The sequence below is a fragment of the Octopus bimaculoides genome, chromosome 29 (assembly GCF_046866305.1).
Source record: "Octopus bimaculoides isolate indiv1 chromosome 29, ASM4686630v1, whole genome shotgun sequence".
In the NCBI taxonomy this organism is placed as follows: Eukaryota; Metazoa; Mollusca; class Cephalopoda; order Octopoda; family Octopodidae; genus Octopus; species Octopus bimaculoides.
The window spans coordinates 4666321-4685519 of NC_142956.1; the positions used below are offsets into that span (position 1 = coordinate 4666321).

The 19199-nt window shown below is 37.9% G+C and overlaps 1 protein-coding gene across 1 annotated transcript in view; it reads right to left on the reverse strand.

Moving 5' to 3' along the window:
• Nucleotides 1-804: 804 nt before the first annotated feature.
• The window catches only part of LOC106873005 (uncharacterized), a 33192-nt gene continuing 14797 nt past the window's right edge, over nt 805-19199 (reverse strand). Inside the window, exons 4-9 of the mRNA XM_089345361.1 lie at nt 18511-18630; nt 17402-17518; nt 13809-13925; nt 7091-7219; nt 5374-5490; nt 805-1761 (exon numbers count right to left, since the gene is read on the reverse strand). Of these exons, the coding sequence (XP_089201487.1) occupies nt 1529-1761; nt 5374-5490; nt 7091-7219; nt 13809-13925; nt 17402-17518; nt 18511-18630 (833 nt within the window). The 3' untranslated portion in view covers nt 805-1528. The remainder of the gene's footprint in view (nt 1762-5373; nt 5491-7090; nt 7220-13808; nt 13926-17401; nt 17519-18510; nt 18631-19199) is intronic.

The window sequence follows — 19199 nt, forward strand, 5'->3', positions numbered from 1 at the left end:
CAACAATCACCCTCCTCACCAAGGAAGCTTGGTGGGGTTGCCAGTTTAGACGCCGACGACCCGACCATGCGACAGGTTGTACTGGGTTACATGTTACCAGTTGCGCTGAAGTGCGACCTGACATAAGCGACCCCAACGCAAGCCGAGGAAAAGGTATAAAGACTGAGTGGAGGAAAACCTGAAGAAACTAGATATGAATAAATGTGATTGGGAAAATGATGTTCCAGATTAGAACAATTAGAGCGGTGCTCTTAGGAATGGTTGCAATGCTTGGGAGGGAAAGATGATTCAGCACTTTGGACTTAAAAGGGTCTGTCGCAAAGGAACAATTGGAACTGTAATCAACAGTGAACGTTGTGACCGTGTTCTGTTGCCAAAAGCAGGATATGTGAACCATGTGAAGACACTTGAAAATCATAATGCTCTGAGAGGTAATGATCTTGGACACCAGCCACCTCTTACAACTTGTGTCGTATGGCAAAAAAACTTGTGAGACAATATCTAGACTTAAAAAGACATATGTTAGTTCACAAAAACATTCTTTCAGAATCAGATTCCAAAGGGCACTTGTGTTTTAAACCCTGTCAGTCAGCAACTGGTCTGAAAAGTCATCTAAGGGCTCATCAACGGAGTGATTGAACTGTGTGATGAGGTGTGGTGTGTGCATTGATGGGACGGCTGTCATCTCTCAAGATGAAAAAATCATCACATACATACATATATTGTTCCACTATATATAAGATAATGAGTTTGTGATTATTCTGGAATGTTTCCCGTAAACACACAAACTGACAAGCAATAACGTTTATGATTAAAATATCTTTAATTAACGAAATGATAAAAAATACAACAATGATGTAGTGTATAAGTGACATAGTGGGATGATAGGATTGTCATCATGTGACCTTGTGTGATGATGTCCTGATGTGATGATCACGTAATATGGAGATGACCCGAGTCATATGAAGGTCACCAGAGATGAGATAACCTGCTATGGATGTGACCCCATAGAGGTATCTTGCTCTGAGTGGTTTAAAATTGACTGGTGATTATGTTTCCAATGTTCTGTGTAAGCCGGTGTCTTATTACCAGCTAGTGAAGGTTTATACCAGTGCTCCTCAGCCGGGGTTCATGTGGCCTTTGAGGATCCATATAAGAATTTCTTGTTAAAATTCATGTGCAATAAATTGGTAATGTTCCTATATCACACAAAATATTTTAAGCTTGTAATGCACTTCCTAACAATATTTAATAATAAAAATAAGATTTTAAAAGAAAACAAAAATCAATAGCTATATGGATCCATTAAGTAAAATAGGAACGAAACGGGTCCTTAGGTAAAAAGTGGTTGAGAAGCACTGGTTTAGACTATGTGTATCTAGGACTACATTATGTAATGTATAATATAGATAGTAGTAACTGGTATAGTCATTGATGTTGGTTAGATAGCATGTCAACTTCGATTGAGAAGAATCGTGGAAAAGAACAAGTGATAAGCATTCCATTAATGGCCATCTCGCCAATTGTTTCAGCTACTTCCAGGTGGCGTCAAAGATGTTTTATTTACTGGCAGCTTCATTCTTGATATAACAGTTTTATTCGTTGGGAGAGTAGAGTTGAGGTTTGCACTCGGTGCCAGATGACACAGACTCCCTCTCCGTGCAAACCTATCCGGGCAATCGCAATAGTTAGATCCAGGCGTATTAACACATTTGAGAGGGAAAGGACATCCACCATTGTTGCACCTACATTCGTCGATGTCTGAAAATAAGGAGAGAAAAATAACATAAATAAAATATAATAGTGAGGAGAATAAACAAAAATATAAGAAATATATATATCTTTTTTTGTTTGACTGCCACTTTTCAACCTTTTTTTGTTCCAATTGATTTCAAATTTGGTGTATTTATGTAGTTATGTATGCTAATTATTGACATGAAATTCATTTTCGTCATAAAACAATAAATAAACGGTTAATAACTTTTAAAGTTTACAACTTTGGAGTAATTCTAGCCAATCGAAACCCAGACATATAGGTGTTGTTTCCATAGTAACAAGCCAAACGTTGGACCTCTTGTTTACAAAAAACCACGTGCGTTTAAAAAACTGATACTGTACGCTGGGTCTTTCTGCTTTTACGCATCTGCTGCTGTTCTGGATATTTTGCGTTGCATTTTCGATACTCACAACCAGAATGCTTAAAACTACAAAATACATGTTGTTTCCTCTTTTCTTTCAGGTAATTTTTCTCTTATTAAATGCTTAAATCATGTCCCATCGACGCGATGTTTACAGTTTTCTTTTGTCATCTTACGATTGCAGTCACATTCATGTATGTTTATAAAGATGGATAGTCATATATATATATATATATATATATATATATATATATATATATATATATATATATATATGCGAGTAAAAATAAATACAAAAAAGGTGGTTTTTTTGTATGATTGTGTATAGAGGAATATATTATTTTGTTTAAAAAAGTTCCAACACTGTCTGTTTTTTATGTTTTATTTATATTCCTGCAGAACCAATGTGGGGTATAGAATATGGAATATACAATATATAATATAAAATAAAATAAAATTAAAATGGGTGGCACCATGAAATAAAGTATTGAATGTAGATGAAATATTGAGTGTTCAATATAAAGGATCAAATATATGAATATATATATATATATATATATATATATATATATATATATATATATATATATATATATATATATATATATATATATGTATGTATGTATGTGTGTGTGTGTGTGTGTGTATGTGTATGTGTGTGAGCGTTTATATATATATATATATATATATATATATATATATATATATATATATGAGCGTTCAGCCTTTGTCGAACGACCTGTAGAAATGATTTGTTTATTGTGATCAAATGTTCGTGCCGCACATTAGCTCTCTCTATCAAATCGACGTTGTCTGAGCAGGTGCACTGTGTAACTCGTGTCAGGCGTCGAAGTGATATATATGTGTATGTATATATATATATATATATATATATATGACATATGAATCTGAGTCTTGTTGATATGTTACTTGAGGTACACCAACCCAGTATATACATATATATTTCTATTTATAAAAAATGTACACACACACATATGCATTTGCACTCGCACACATACATACATGAAAGAAAACAGGAATAACGAAACCTTCTAAGAAAGCAGAAAGTTTTCCCAAAACTTCCTTTATATTTCAGGCACAAAGGCCTGTCTTCGGAAGGAAGAAGTGAACAATAAATGCATTTACAGAGATTTCGATATTTTGAACTGCTCGGTGTTTGGGCTGGCAGCAACAGCAGCAACTAGCCAATTGTTGGTCGCGGTCGTTGTGACGTATTTTTATGTGGAAGATTGTGCTGGTGGCGAATGTTGGGATGTTCGTCGTTGGCGCAGTGATGTAATCATAGGAGCCTTCGCTCCATTTCCGATGACCATTGATTTTCGGGTTGAGCATGTAGATCTACATAGTTTCTTTGAAACGAAATTTCCCTCCGTTCCCGTACGAAGCTGGTCTGGAGGCGGCCATCTATTCGGTGGTGTTGCCGCATTTGCTTAAGTGTCTGCGGAAGGAAAACTCATCGTTGTTAGGTGTTCCTTCATTCCGACGTGGAATGGGCGGACTGTGCTTCAGATGTGATAGTTATAGCATTTGATGCATTGTATTAGGTATACCACGTATGTACGTAGGCACATATACGTGTAACGAATAAAGGAGTTCGTCAGTGTACAGGGCTGTTGTTCTGCACATTACTATCTCGTTGATAGGTGCATAGATAGAGACGGTCCCGAATCGGCCTGTAGGATGTAGAAGACTTCCCTGCGGATGGCCTTTGTGCCCAAAATATAAAGGTATTATTTTTGTAAAACTCACTGTATCATTAGAAGCTTTCCTTGTTTCTCTTTTCTTTCATTTCTACCTTTGTACGACAATGCCCATACGTGTCCAAATATATATATATATATATATATATATATATATATATATATATATATATATATATATATATATATATATATATATATATATATATTTACACACACACGCACATACATACATACATACATACATACATACATACATACATATATATATATATATATATATATATATATATATATATATATATATATATATATATATATATATATATATATATATATATATATAAACATATATATATATATATATATATATATATATATATATATATATATATATATATATATATATAAACATATATATATATATATGTTAAATTCAAATTACGATGAACGTAACCACATTTGAATAGTTGGCGATCTTTTCCTCCGTCTTCCCTTCTATTGGATTTTCCTCTGTTTTCGAAGAAGAGCGTCTGCTCGAAACGTTAAACCACCTTTCTTTCCTTCCCTTAGCGTCTGCTAATATGTTACGTGTACCACGTCCTCGCGTTGTTGTGTTTTTTGTGTTTGTTCTTCTTTTGAAGATTTACTATATATATATATATATATTTACTATATATATATATATATATATATATATATATATATATATATATATATATATATATATATTATATAAATAAGGATAAGATCGATATTTAAAATATTGATTTTATCAAGTGGCCAGCATGGGAATAAAGACCATCAAAGGTAACAATTATTTAAAATTATAATACAGGGTATCTAAGAGATACCGCCACGCTGAAAAAATAGCAGTCAAATCTTGACTCTATATGAACATTTATTGTGGTTTAGAGTCAAGATTTGACTGCTATTTTTTCAGCGTGGCGGTATCTCTTAGATACCCTGTATTATAATTATATATATATATATATATATATATATATATATATATATATGTCGAAGAAAGAGCACAGGGCAGTAAGTGAAGGGGCTGGCAAAGAACGCAGTTGACACACTACTAAGAAGTTATTGGACGAGATTGGTCAACCACTTCATCGGCTTGGTTTTCATCATAATGTCATCAATGCACTACAAGCGTACGATACATGACGACGACGACGACGACGTTATACACATATATTTAGAGAGGAAGAGGATGGGGAGAGAATGTATATTAGTCTGTGTAGTAGTGTGTTGTAGTAAAACCTACAGGGAGGAAGGTGCTAGTGTGTGTGTGTATGTGCGTGTGTGCGAGTGTGAGTGCAGGCGTGCGTCTGTGACTGTATGTGTACCTGTGTTTATGTGTGAGTGTGCGCGTTCGTGTGTGCGTGTGTCTGTCTGTGAGTGTGTGTACGTGTGTGTTTGTGTGTGTCGTATGTGTGTCTGTGTCTCTGTGTCTGTGTGCGTGTTCGTCAATGAAATAGAATATCGTAGTAAAATGCTTAACTTACCCACACAGTAACGATTCATAAATATTTGAAAACCTTTAGCACAAGAGCAAACGTAGGAGCCGGGTGTATTGGTACATGTTTGGTTGCAGATTCCTTTATTCTGACATTCGTCGATATCTATGAAATAAATACATACATATACAAATAACAATAACAACAACTATATCAATATTATTCTTTTTTTTAAGTCGGTGAGGCGGCAGAAACGTTAGCACACCGGGCGAAATGCTTAGCGGCATTTCGTCCGTCTTTACGTTCAGAGTTCAAATTCCGCCGAGGTCACCTTTGCTTTTCATCCTTTCGGGGTCGATTAAATAAGTACCAGTTACGCACTGAGGTCGATATAACCGACTTAATCCGTTTGTCTGTCCCTGTTTGTCACCTCTGTGTGTAGCCCCTTGTGGGCAGTAAAGAAATAAGAAACGTTACTTGATTCAGCCAGGTAATTCATCAAATAACTGAATTATTCCCCAACATAACTGAATGATATACTTTTATGGTAACATATACATTTTATATATATATATATATATATATATATATATATATATATATGTATATATATATATATATATTCAGAGAGAGAGGGTTGGAATAGAGAGAGAGAGAGAGAATTGAGAATGAAGGTAGGCTAATCAGTTCTCATATAATGATACATACAAGCAGCCAGAGAACTTATATGCATAAATTTCTTAAATGGCTTATAAACACCTTCCTCGCTGCAATTGTTTTCGTTCCAACACACGATCTCAGATCAGGTCACTTGCTATGCAGGTGCATCTCCGTATATATATATATATATATATATATATATATATATATATATATATATATATAAAACAAAGATATTTCATTCCACGTAGGGTAGGTAGAAATATCTGGACTTATTTAGTCAACCGTGTCATCCTTAACGTACGACACCAAACATTGTCATTTGGAATTAACACACGGATGTAGCGGGGAACCTACAATAATTTCTAAGACTAGTCATGTGACTATCCTCTACCAATCAAATTCTATTCAAAACATATACAAATTTGAGCCATGAACTCCCTATAAGAACAGGGCAAAATTCAAACAGTAGTCAGAAGCAACACAGCTGCGACATAAGCCACGTCTTTCTATCTGAAGTTTTTGAAAATCAGTGTAAACTGTGAAACCGTTTAAAGCTACAAATATTTTAATATAGCATATTTTAACAATTCTCAATGCATTTTCAACTTCTATTTTTCATCTATCTATCTATCTATCTATTTATCTATCTATCTATCTATCTATCTATCTATCTATCTATCTATCTATCTATCTCTTTACATGTGTATACTACACGTATGCACACATGCTGCTTGCACACGTAATGATGAAAGAAACATTTCAGTAACATAAAGCATGAGTGATGAATGGTTAAGTGGAATGAGGGAAATCTACTACCTTATTCACTTAATCCTTTTTCACACTGTGTTGCAATGCAGCCAAATGCACCAGTATGCAATTTTGTGACAATCAGGGGTGTGAGCATCCCAAAATTTATTCAAACATACTGTGTCTAGGACTACATTATATAACGTATACTAGAGTAGTTAGTATAAGTAGGTATACTTATTGTTGTTGTTCTCTAGCTCTAGGTCAATTCTTCATTCAACAGACCTACAATCGAATATGTTTCATCCGTGACCATCCCATCATTTATTCAAGGCGTATCAAACATTCTACTTACCTACGCATTTCTTTGTCGTCTCATCCACTTTGTACCCAAATTTACAGTCACAATTGTAGGATCCCGGGGTGTTATAACAGGAAGCAGTAGATGGACAGGGGGAAGGTTTCCATAAACATTCGTTGACATCTGAAAATTGAAACAAAAACTTTGCATAAATATGTGTGTGTGTGTGTTTGAGTGTATATATATATATATATATATATATATATATATATAAATTCAATAATAGGATGAATTCTTTTACAAGAATTTATCAAGTAGCTAGCGTGAAAAAAAATTCATAAGGGGAATAAATCCATCATTTATTCCCGAAATACATATTTATTTATATAAGGGCATTACTATACAATAATGCCTCACGCTATGAGGGACTCTAAGGTCAGACTACCATAAAAAACACATTTTTACCGAACGCGAGGAAATGCAACTTTCAAGGCCAGCCCCTATAATTTAGTCTGTTTTTTAGGGGCTAGCTTTGAGAGTTGCATTTCCTCGCGTTCGGTAAAAATGTGTTTTTGATGGTAGTCTGACCTTAGAGTCCTTCATAGCGTGAGGCATTATTGTATAGTAATGCCCTTATATAAATATATATATACAGGGTTATAAAAAAAAAATGAACAGATTTCATTACGCAATATTTTAATAAGGAAAAAGCAACAGAAAACTCTACCTCCGTTTCAAGTATTTACCCACAATCAACTTTTATTTCCTGTCTTACAAGTGTTCAATGTGGCCACCACTTGCAGCACGAGTAGCATCAATGCGATAAGAGAATTCTTCCCAGACGCGTATCAGTATATCAAATGTAGGTTCATTATGGAACTAAAGAATAAATTTGCTTTACTTGAGGCGATTCCAGAAGATATTGACATAGAAGGGAAATGGAAAAACTTCGATAAAGCATTCAACCAGACAGCCTAAGAAGTACTCAGTGGATCGCAATAATATCAATAGAATGGAGAGGGTCGATGAGGTGTCGTACAAGCCTTATTGGACCTAAAACTCTGCACAGGCATTGCTGACCTCTGCTCGATATGTGCTGTTTTTTTTCTATATATATTTATTTTATTTTCAGTATATATTTATCTCAATTTTTAGTATATACTTATTTATTTTTTAGTATACATTTATTTTATTTTTATTCGGAAGTCCTGCGGTGATGGGAAGGTGGTGAAGCATGCAGTTCTGACGGATTGGAAGTATGTAGTCAATGACTGCATACTTCCAATCCGTAGGCAGCACATGCTGGATACAAAGTCATTTCCTTGCCGCTCAACACAGCGGTAGGATTCGGTGCCTGCATGGGTGTCTGAACAGCTCCATTTGGAAAGGGCACTGTTCACAAAAAATTGCCTGTCTTTCTATATCTGGTCAGTTTAGCGCAGCTAACAGATGTCCACCCTGCGCTCGAAAAACAAGGAGACTTTTATTTACAAAATCTGCATGGACCTTGAACATTTCATGTTTGATTGTGCGCACTCTGTTGGATAACAAGAGTGATTGTAGGCCTGAAAGTTGCACTGCACTTGTTGCTCGCAAGCTGAACCGCTATAACATTGGCATAGCTGCACTTTCAGAGAGACACGTATAGAACGTGATGGTCAGCTTGAGGAAGTAGGAGGTGGATACACCATTTCTTAGAAGGGGAGGCAGGAGAAGGAGTGTAGAGAGGCTGGTGTTGGCTTTGCAGTTCGATTTGATATCCTTAAGAAGTTGGAGGAGCTTCCTGTTCCTATAAATGAATGTCTAATCACTCTACGATTGCAACTGAAAGGTGGGCGGTTTGCTGCTCTAATAAGTGTCGATGCACCTATTTTGACTAGTTGTGATGAAGATAAAACTATTTTTGATACCCAGCTATTTTTGATACCCATACTTAGGAAAATATCCCATTTTGATAAAGTCATTCTACTGGGGGATTTTAATACCAGGGTTGGAACAGACTGGTAAACATGGAACTCTCTAGGACGCTTTGGTTTAAGGTAAATGAATAACAATAGTCTCATGCTACTGGAGCTTTGCCATGAACATGACTTTATATCGCAAGCACTCATTTCATGCACAAAGGGGATCACACAACAGCGTGAATGCATCCATGATCTAGAGTTTGGCACTTAATGGAAAATGTCACCATCCGCAACTGTGACATCTATGACATTTGTAATGTCAAGTCCTTTCATGGATCGGAATGCTGGACAGACCAGAATCTGGTGTGAGCAAAGTTCCGGATGATGATTAGAGTGAAAGAGAGAAGAGGGCCAGTCAGCATTCCTTAGCGTGTGAATGTCCACAAGATATATGATGCTGTGTTGAGGAAAGAGCTTCAGACTCGCTTGTCCAGCATTGAATATACTACAGCATGGGAAGATTTTCGAGACCAGGTTCATCAATGTGTTGCTGAAACACTGGGATATACTACTGCCAGACACAGAGACTGGTTTGATGAAAATGATGCTGAAGTTCAGCGACTATTGGTTGGAAGGTACCATGCCCACAATGTATTGCTGCACAGAGGACATTCAGCTGCGCAGCGAAGTCTAGCACTATAGCAGTGTAAAATCACTACTGCAGTGATCTCTCAAGAAGATGCAGAACACTTGGTGGGAGGATCTTGCTCGTGATGTTCAGGCCGCTGCTGATGCAAATGACAGCAAGAAGCTTTACCATCTTATGAAGCAAGTTTATGGGCCTATGAGCTCCGCATCAGCTCCGCATCAGCTCCGCATCAGCTCCGCATCAGCTCCGCATCAGCTCCGCATTAGCTCCTTTGCTTTCCAAGGAGTCTTCTGCTCTATTTACCAAATCAACAGAAATCATAGGTCGCTGGATTGAACACTTCTCTGAATTCCTAAACCATGAGTCAGTTATGGATGAAACGGCGATTGATACTATGCAACAAAGACCTATCATTGGCTCCTTAAATTCCACGCTCCCGCTAGATGAGATAATGACATCAATAAGTAAATTGAATCTTGGTAGGGCACCTGGAAAGGACGGAATTTGTGCTGAGGTCTTGCGATTTGGTGGTGATTACATCATACAGTCCCTTCATGAACTTATTACTGCAGTCTGGATGGATGGTGCAATGCTTAAGGACTGGAAGGATGCAATTATTCTTCCTTTCTATAAAGGAAAAGGAGCCAGATAATGTGTGGTAACTACAGAGGTATTTCTCTACTATCAGCAGCTGCCGAGGTTCTGGCAAATATTCTTCTTACCTGCCTGAATGGGTGTCTCGTAAATGATGTCCTATCTGAATCTCAACGTGGCTTCTGATCTGGTAGAGGGGCAATGGATATGATTTTCACAGCAAGACAGATGCAGGAAAAGTGCTATGAGCAGAATATGGATCTTGTTCAGGTTCTGGTATTCATTGATTTAACGAAGGCCTTTGATACTGTGAAAAGGGTCTGTGGAAAATACTTGGCAAGCTTGGGTGTCCGGATCACTTTGTATCTATAATTAAATCATTTCATGATGGGACGGAGGCTTGGGTCAATGTTGGTGGTAGCATGGCAGAACCCATTGCTGTAGAGAATGGTGTCAAGCAGGGTGACATCCTTGCCCCAACTCTCTTTTCTTTGTACTTTGCTGCTACTTTTACTCATGCTTTTGCTAAGGTTAGCTCTCTGTGAATATATGCCAAATATCGATCTTCTGGCCGCCTCTTTAATTTGCGCCGATTTGCTTCCAATTCAAATATTTTCCAGTCGCTTATTCAAAACCTCCTTTATGCAGATGGCTATGACTTAGTCACTCATACAGTGGATGACATGCACATACTTATGAATCGTATCCCTGCTTCTTGCCAGGCATTTGGACTCAGCATTATCCTGGACAAGACTGTTGTAATGTTCCAGCCTGCACCAAGAAATCCATACGTGAAACCAGCTATCTTGGTGGAAGGAACAATTCTGAAAGTGGTAGACAAGTCTGTCTACCTGGGCAGCATACTCAGCCATTCTTGCTCCCTGGATGATGAAATATCTTTCAAACTGCAGGAAGCAACTGAGCCCTTCCAGTCTCTTCAGTCTCGTGTCTGGTCCCAGCATGGCATCACAAAGCAAACAAAATTTGTTGTGTACCGTGCAAGTGTACTGACATAGCTCCTTTACTCATGTGAGACATTGACCCTTTACAAACGTCATGTAAGGGCCTTTGAAAGCATTCACCAAAGATGTCTCAGACACATTTTGAATGTTGGCTGGACCTTCAAATATCAACGGAGGACAGCTGATATTTTGAGTATTGAGGCAATGGTGCACAAGCATCGGTTACGTAGGACTGGACACATTAGAATGAAGGATAGCAGGATCCCTAAACAGATGCTATATGGGGAACCTGTAATGAAAAAGAGACCCCGATAGAAACCAAGGCTGCGATTTAAAGACTGTGACAATTTCTCATGAAAGGCCTGTGAAATGCAGGAAACTAACTGGTAGAGCAATGCCTCTCATCGCTACAGATGGAGGAAGCAGGTTAAGGAGGGAGTCGACACCTTTGAGAAATCACGTATTCTGCATGAAGAATTTAAGCGTGCTGCTTGAAATCGCATGGCTGGTGTAGTGAATGAGGGAAATCTTGGCTTGCAATGTTTGCAGTCGTGTATGCTTGTCAAGAGCAGGGCTCATTAGCCACCAACCGAGCCGTATATGCAAAATATAAGTTAGTTCTAGAGCGTACAATGTTCCTGAAGGTCAGCAATGGTCTTTCTCGATCACGAGTGGACGGCCATCATATATATATGAGAAATAATGGCACAAGAAAGTACCAATATTTGCTGGAAATAGCAGTCGATTATCGTTCAATTCTAGGTAAAGCTTCACTGAATGTAAAGAGGCAAAGATGTGGACAGGCGGCGAATATATAAAAAATGTTCATCTTATCTCTAGGAAGAACGCCAGAGAAATGGGCAACATAGTACTCGAGTTTCAGACTTTTTATAATACGTTTGTTATCGTAAAACTGATTGGTTCTCGTCAGCTAGGTCCACCGAAGAGACTGAATTTAAAATATCCGCTGCATCAATGCCTGTATACTCGGCCATTTGTCCCAACCATAAACAGAACCGAGATCAGTGTAAAAGTTTTATATAAAAATATAAATATTATTACAATACAAAATATTATTGTATTGTAATAATATGTGTGTGTGTGTGTGTGTGTGTGTGTGTATACACATATACATACAAACATATATACATATATATATATATAACTATTTATCAGTAGTTCTTTGACTGCTATTTCTAAATTTTCAGTATGTTGGAGAAGCAACTCAATTGCTAATCCCTGTATATTTATAATGATAAATAGTTTTACCGATAAAGGTTTTTTTCATACTGAACTACTTGGCAAAATTGTTAATTATTAATTCTATTATTAATTGACGATTCTCTGCCCTTATTCTTGTATATATATATATATATATATATATATATATATATATATATATATATATATATATATATATATATATATATATATATATATATATATATATACATATATACATATATATATATATACACACACACACACACACACACACATATATATATATATATATATATATATATACACATATATATTTATACATAGATACATGCATATATATATATATATATATATATATATATATATATGTGTGTGTGTGTGTGTGTGTGTGTGTGTGTGTGTATATATGTATATATGTATATATATATATATATATATATATATATATATATATATACACACATATATATTTATACATAGATACATGCATATATATATATATATATATATATATACATGCATACACACGCACACACACACACATATGTATGTGTGTGGTGTGTCTGTGTGTGTAGGTATATTTATATGTAATCTGTATAATAACCTGATAACGTGAATTTCAAAAGTTTCAATATCGTTATTAGCTACTGCATGGCATCCTACAGCAGCATCTTTTCCAAGGCCGGATAAACATGAAGAACTCCGCTTTTGAATTAGATTAATATAAGAATAATAATGCTAAGATGGAAAATAGCAGGCTCTAATGACAAATCACATATTTTTCCGCACCGGACATTAGCTTCAAGTTGCTGAGTTTACATTCATATATCAGTGTATACGATTATTCTTTAGAATAACTATACAGGTAAGTATTTACCAGTGACAGCTGTGTGTTGGTGCTTTCTCTGGTGGAACGCAATCATATATACATATGTGTGCGTGATTCATTTACAAAATATTCTTCCTCCTACTAACACGGAATGAAAACTTTTTTATGACAGGATCAAAGAGTTACATTATCACTAACTTCTTAGTCATGATGAGCGCAAGCGAAACCGGTCGACCACGTAATTATTGTATTTCACAAATTATACATACATGTATATTCACACACACACACACACACACACACACACACACACAGATATATATATATATACGTACATATCTATGTACATATGTATGTGTATGTAAATGTGTGTGGAGAGCGAGAGGGAGGGGAGAAAGAGCAAGAAACAGCAAGAGAAAGCAAAACAAAACAGGAGAGTTTGTTTTTATAATTAGTTACACACACAAACAAAAGCATGGGCACACAGACATAAAAGAGTGTGAATGTGTTTACACCGCCACCATATCAATGTTGGTGCGGAGTGTAAGTGTGTGTGTACGTATTAGTGTGTGCGCGCTCGGGCGTGTGCGTGTGAAAGAGAGAGACTTACCAACACATTTGTTGTTTTCCATTCGGTATCCGCGGTTACATATACAAAGGTAGGATCCTCGAGTGTTGAGACATCGACCACTGGAAGAACACGGATTGCTTGCACACTCGTTGATGTCTGGAAATTGAAACAAATGCATCAGAAAAATATAGAACAGGCGAAGCAATGACAACAACATTCGTTGTAAACTGATCCGAGAAAACTCTAACCAGATTGGAGTACTTGCTTTACCGATTTTTAAGGGATAGTCGGGTTCTGTTGGCCAGGAAATCTGCTATCTGCTCTCAAAGCCCAATCCGTAGTGGCCTAGGAATGTCGTCCTTTACGAAGCGCCGGCACACACCGAGGCTGACGTACCTTCAGAAATATCTACATCGTTCCGATGGTATCTATGACGAAAATGAGAACGAGGCTGAACTGGTGTGAGCATCGTCGCCGTCACATGTCTTACCGCGCTGTAGGTCACCTTGACAGAGCTAGTCAGGGTTCAAGCATGGACCAAGACTAGGCGTTTGGCATTTTGTGTTTGAAGGCGCTCACAGCATCTTTGAACCAGCCGGACAAAGTCGTTCACAGAAAAACAACTCAAGATTTCTATAAGGAGCTAGTCAAGGGTATGAGTTCTTAAATAAAGGTCATGTTCTGCTGGTCAGAAAATTAAGCTGCTTTCAACATCCACTCCGTAGTGGTCTCAGAATGCATTCAGTGATAATGTACCGGCATACACTGAGGCCGACACCATCAAAAATATTTGATGAAGTTAACAACGACAACAAATACAAGTACGAACTGATATGAGCGTTTTTCGTGGGTCGCACCTTTCCGCAACTCCTCTCCATGACCAAGCTGCAGTCATGGGTCAAGATTGGGCGTTTGGTATACAGTGTTGCCAGGCATTCACAGGATTGTACTAGCTGAAAAAGCCGTTAGCGGTTAAAAATGACTCAAGATTTCTATAAAAAATTGGTCGAGGATATGACCTCTTAAGGAAAGGTCAAGTTCTGCTGGTCAGGATATTCATCTGGTGTCAACATCCACTCTGTGGGGGACTGGGAATGCAGTCAGTAATAATGCAACGGTACGCGCTGAGGGTGACGAACCTGCAGAAATATCTAAATAGCTGCGGTGATGTCAACTACAACAGAGAAAACGAGGGCGAAATGGTGCAGGTGTCTTTCATATGACACCGCTTTTCACTGTCTGTCTTCTTGGTGAAGCTATAGTCATGGGACGAAGCTTAGGACGAAGCTTAGGCGACTGGCATCTAGAATGTTCCCAGGCGGCCTAAGCTGTGTCTTGCTGAAACATCATACCTCGAAACGACGAGAGTCCATCATATATATATTTTTCACAATAATCACAAATAACATCGGAACCTCAAACAAGACACATATATACTTAATTAATTCAATAATAGGATAAAATCTTTTACAAGAATTTTATCAAGAAGTTAGCGTGAAAAAACTCATAACGAAAAAAAACCCAGCATTTTCTATTCCCAAGAATATATTTATTTATTTATTTATTTAATTATGAGGCATTATTCTGTAGAAATGCCCTTATATATATATATATATATATATATATATATATATAGATAAATAGATAGATAGATATATACATATATATATATATGTGTACATATATACATATATATATATATATATATTAGATATAAAAATGTATGTGTGTGTGTGTGTTATGTTAATAATATCTATAAGGCGGTGCATTTTCCATTCACCAAAGGGATGGAACCTTGGCCAGGAGGAACTGATGTCATCAGACGATATCCAACGTTCATCAGGAAATCGAGAGATGTGGAGCGTATGGACTAAATGGGACTCTCTAAGATGATGCTCACATGCATTGACCTGTGGAGACTGTAACCGTTCCGCATCTCATCCCTGCTACGGATGGTGCATGACACACTCCCGATGCCATCGAACCTGCCATCGAACCTGCATCGAACCTGCACAGATGTGGTGGAGAAAAGGGCGCTGTGTCACACATCTTGGTAGGGTTGAAAATCGCACTTTATCAAGACATATATAGATGGCGCCATGATAGGAAGAAGAAGGGAACAAGAAACACCATCACCAGAGGAAGGTAACAGCAGCAATTACGTTCATGAAAGAGGGGGAGGGGCAGTAAAGGCAGCAAAGACAATACTTAGCTTGCTGCATGGATCTCAACCGTGGGGCATGAAAGTGGACCTAGAGGAGAGACTGCAGTTTCTCCAGGTCATCCATACAACCCTGAGGCCAGATGTGTTCCTGTGGTCTGAAAAGGCCAAGGAAATTATCGTGATGGAACTCACAGTCCCATGGGTATAGGGGTATGATGAGGCCCACGAAAGGAAGTGTGCCAGATATGAGAGCTTTCTGCAGGATTGCAGGAGGAAGGAATGGCAGGTATGACTTTTTCCAGTCGGGGTTGGTTGAAGGGAGTTTCTACTCAGTCAGCAGAGCGGACGCTTACAGCTACTGGAATGAGAGGTAAGGAGCGAAGTGTGGCTGTGTACAAGATGGGAGAAGCAGCTGAAAGAGCCTTTTGTTGGTTTTGGAGCAAGGAAGAGGAGTTAAGCTAGGAAGGAGACGAGGAGCAGTGAGTTGGCCACCTCTGTTGACCCACCAACGGAAGGGTGCTACAGTTCAGGGTTGAAACACCAGATGAACGATGGATACTGTCTGTTGCCATCAGTTCCTCCTGGCCAAGGCTCCATTCACTTTGGTGAATGGAAAAAGCACCTCTCTATAGGTGTTATTAACAAAACTCACACACGCGCACACACACACACACACACACACACACACACACACACACACATATATATATATATATATATATATACATCGAGATAGATAGATGGATGGATAGATAGATAGATAGATAGATAGATAGATAGATAGATAGATAGATAGATAGATAGATAGATAGATAGATAGATGTGCAGCTGTATGGTAATCACACCGTTCTGAGTTCAGTCCCACTACGTGAAACCCTCGGAAAGTGTCTTCTACTATAATAGAAAGTGTCTTCTACGACCAGAGCCTTGTGAGTAGATTTCTTAGAGAGAAACTGAAAGAAGCCTGTCGTATGCATGTCTATATATATACACTTGTGTGTTTGTGTGTCTTTGAGTCTGTGATGTCCCTCTACACCGCTTGACAACCAGTACTAGTATGTTTACATTCCCATAACTTAGCGGTTCGGGAAAAGAAGCTGATAAATTTACTACTAGGCTTTAAAAAAAATAAGTACTGGCGTCGATACTGCAAGGCATGACCACAAGCAAATGACTGACACAAGTAAAAGACAAAAGATATACATTCATACCTACATGCACATAGCAAATTTCCGGCATACAAATTGATGTAGTGTATAGTGTAGACATGCAATATAAGACTTCAAGCGCTGTATTTCTAAATCTTGCTGCATTTCACATAGAAATTTTGGTCCTCAATGTTGGATATAGGTATAATGTATAATGTATAATAATATATAGGTCGACCTAGCATTTCGGCTGGAAATTTTGGTCTGAAAAATTTGACTTTTATGCCCGGAAAATACGTTACTTCACAAACGTAACTTACCAATACATCTGCTGTTATTTCTTTGGTATCCAGTTTTACAAACACATTTGTAGGATCCTAGAGTATTGTAACAAGTACCGGAGGGAAAACAGGGTCGCATCGCACACTCGTCGAAATCTGGACAAATAGATTGAAACCAAAATAAGAATAACGCATTTAAAAGAAAAATTAAATTATTCATTAAAAGAGCCACCCACCCACTTTTATGTTGTGTGAAATTGTTAGGAATGTCGTCATCATCATCATCAGCAGCAGCAACAGCAGCAACAGCAGCATCTTCATGACCATCATAGACCAGCCCCGGTTGTCAAGCGTTGATGGTGGTAGTGGTAGTGGGTCACACACACATACATATACACACACACGTACACACGCGCGGGCAAACACACACACACGTACATATATAATGAGGGCGCATGGCCTAGTGGTTAGGGTGTCTTATACACGATCGCGAGATCGCGGTTTGAATTCCTAGAGTGGGTGGTGCGTTGTATTCTTGAGCAAAAGCACTTCACTTCATGTTGCTCCATGATCATTTCAACACCTGACGTGTGGCACACTGTGCATTTCTGCAGGCAAAGTCGATTTGGTGGAGGGAGTCAGCTAATATACAGAACATGCGTTTGATCACTATAAACAAATCATTTATTGAGGTCGTTCGGCTAAAGCTGAACGCTTATACGTCATCAACGACGGGAGAGCCCATATTATATATATATATATATATAGATAGATATATAGATAGATAGATATTCACCATGTTGGACCGATAAAATCTAAGAGTTTTTTCCATTCTCTTGTTGTGTTTATTTTCTCATATTCCTTTCTGTTGAAGAGCGTAGGCTCGAAATGTAAAAGACTTTTTCATTTTCCCGAGCGTCAAACTAATACACTTGATTGTTGTCCATACACTTGCCTTCGTCTTTTGGTTTTCTATAAATTTCATGGGAAGGTCCGGAGGCTATAGTAGTAGACACTTGCCCAAGTAGCTGCGCATGCAGCGGGATTGAACCCGAAACCACATGGGCACAAAGCGAGCCTCTGAACCACGCACCCATGGCTGGTAAATGAAAAGTGGATAAAGCTTTTCTCATAGTTTGTTTACTTACCCACACATTTTCCATCGATCATTCTGTAACCACGTTTACATCCACACTCGTAGGACCCCTGAGTGTTGCGACAAAATGCCGAAGGATGGCACGGATTATTCTCCAAGCATTCATTGTAGTCTGAAATAGAAAGGTAAATATTTATTTCTTTATTGCTCACAGAGGGCTAAACATAGAAGGGACAAACAAAGACCGACAAAGGGATTAGATCGATAACATCGACCCCAGTGCGTAACTGGTACTTATTTAATCGATCCCGAAAGGATGAAAAGCAAATTCGACCTCGGTGGAATTTGAACTCAGAATGTAACAACAGACGATATACCGCTAAACGCTTCGCCCGGCGTGCTAACGTTTCTGCCAGCTCGCCGTCTTAGAAAAGTAAATATTGCATACATACATGTACTCAGTAATATTGCTAGTTTAATATGGAGGATATTTCCGGCCGGTTCCTGTTTTATTACATATAGGGCAGGGACTTAGTGGTTAGGGCATTCGGCTGATGACCGTAAGGTCATGAGTTCAGTTCCAAGTGACATGTTGTGTCCTTGATTAAAACACTTCACTTCACGTTGATCTAGTCCGCTCAGCTGTAAATCGTAACTCTGCAACTAAATAGCCTTCCGGTCAGAGGAAGTATTGGCCTGCTCACGAAATGTTCTTTTTTTCCACGGGAGTTCCGGACTCTA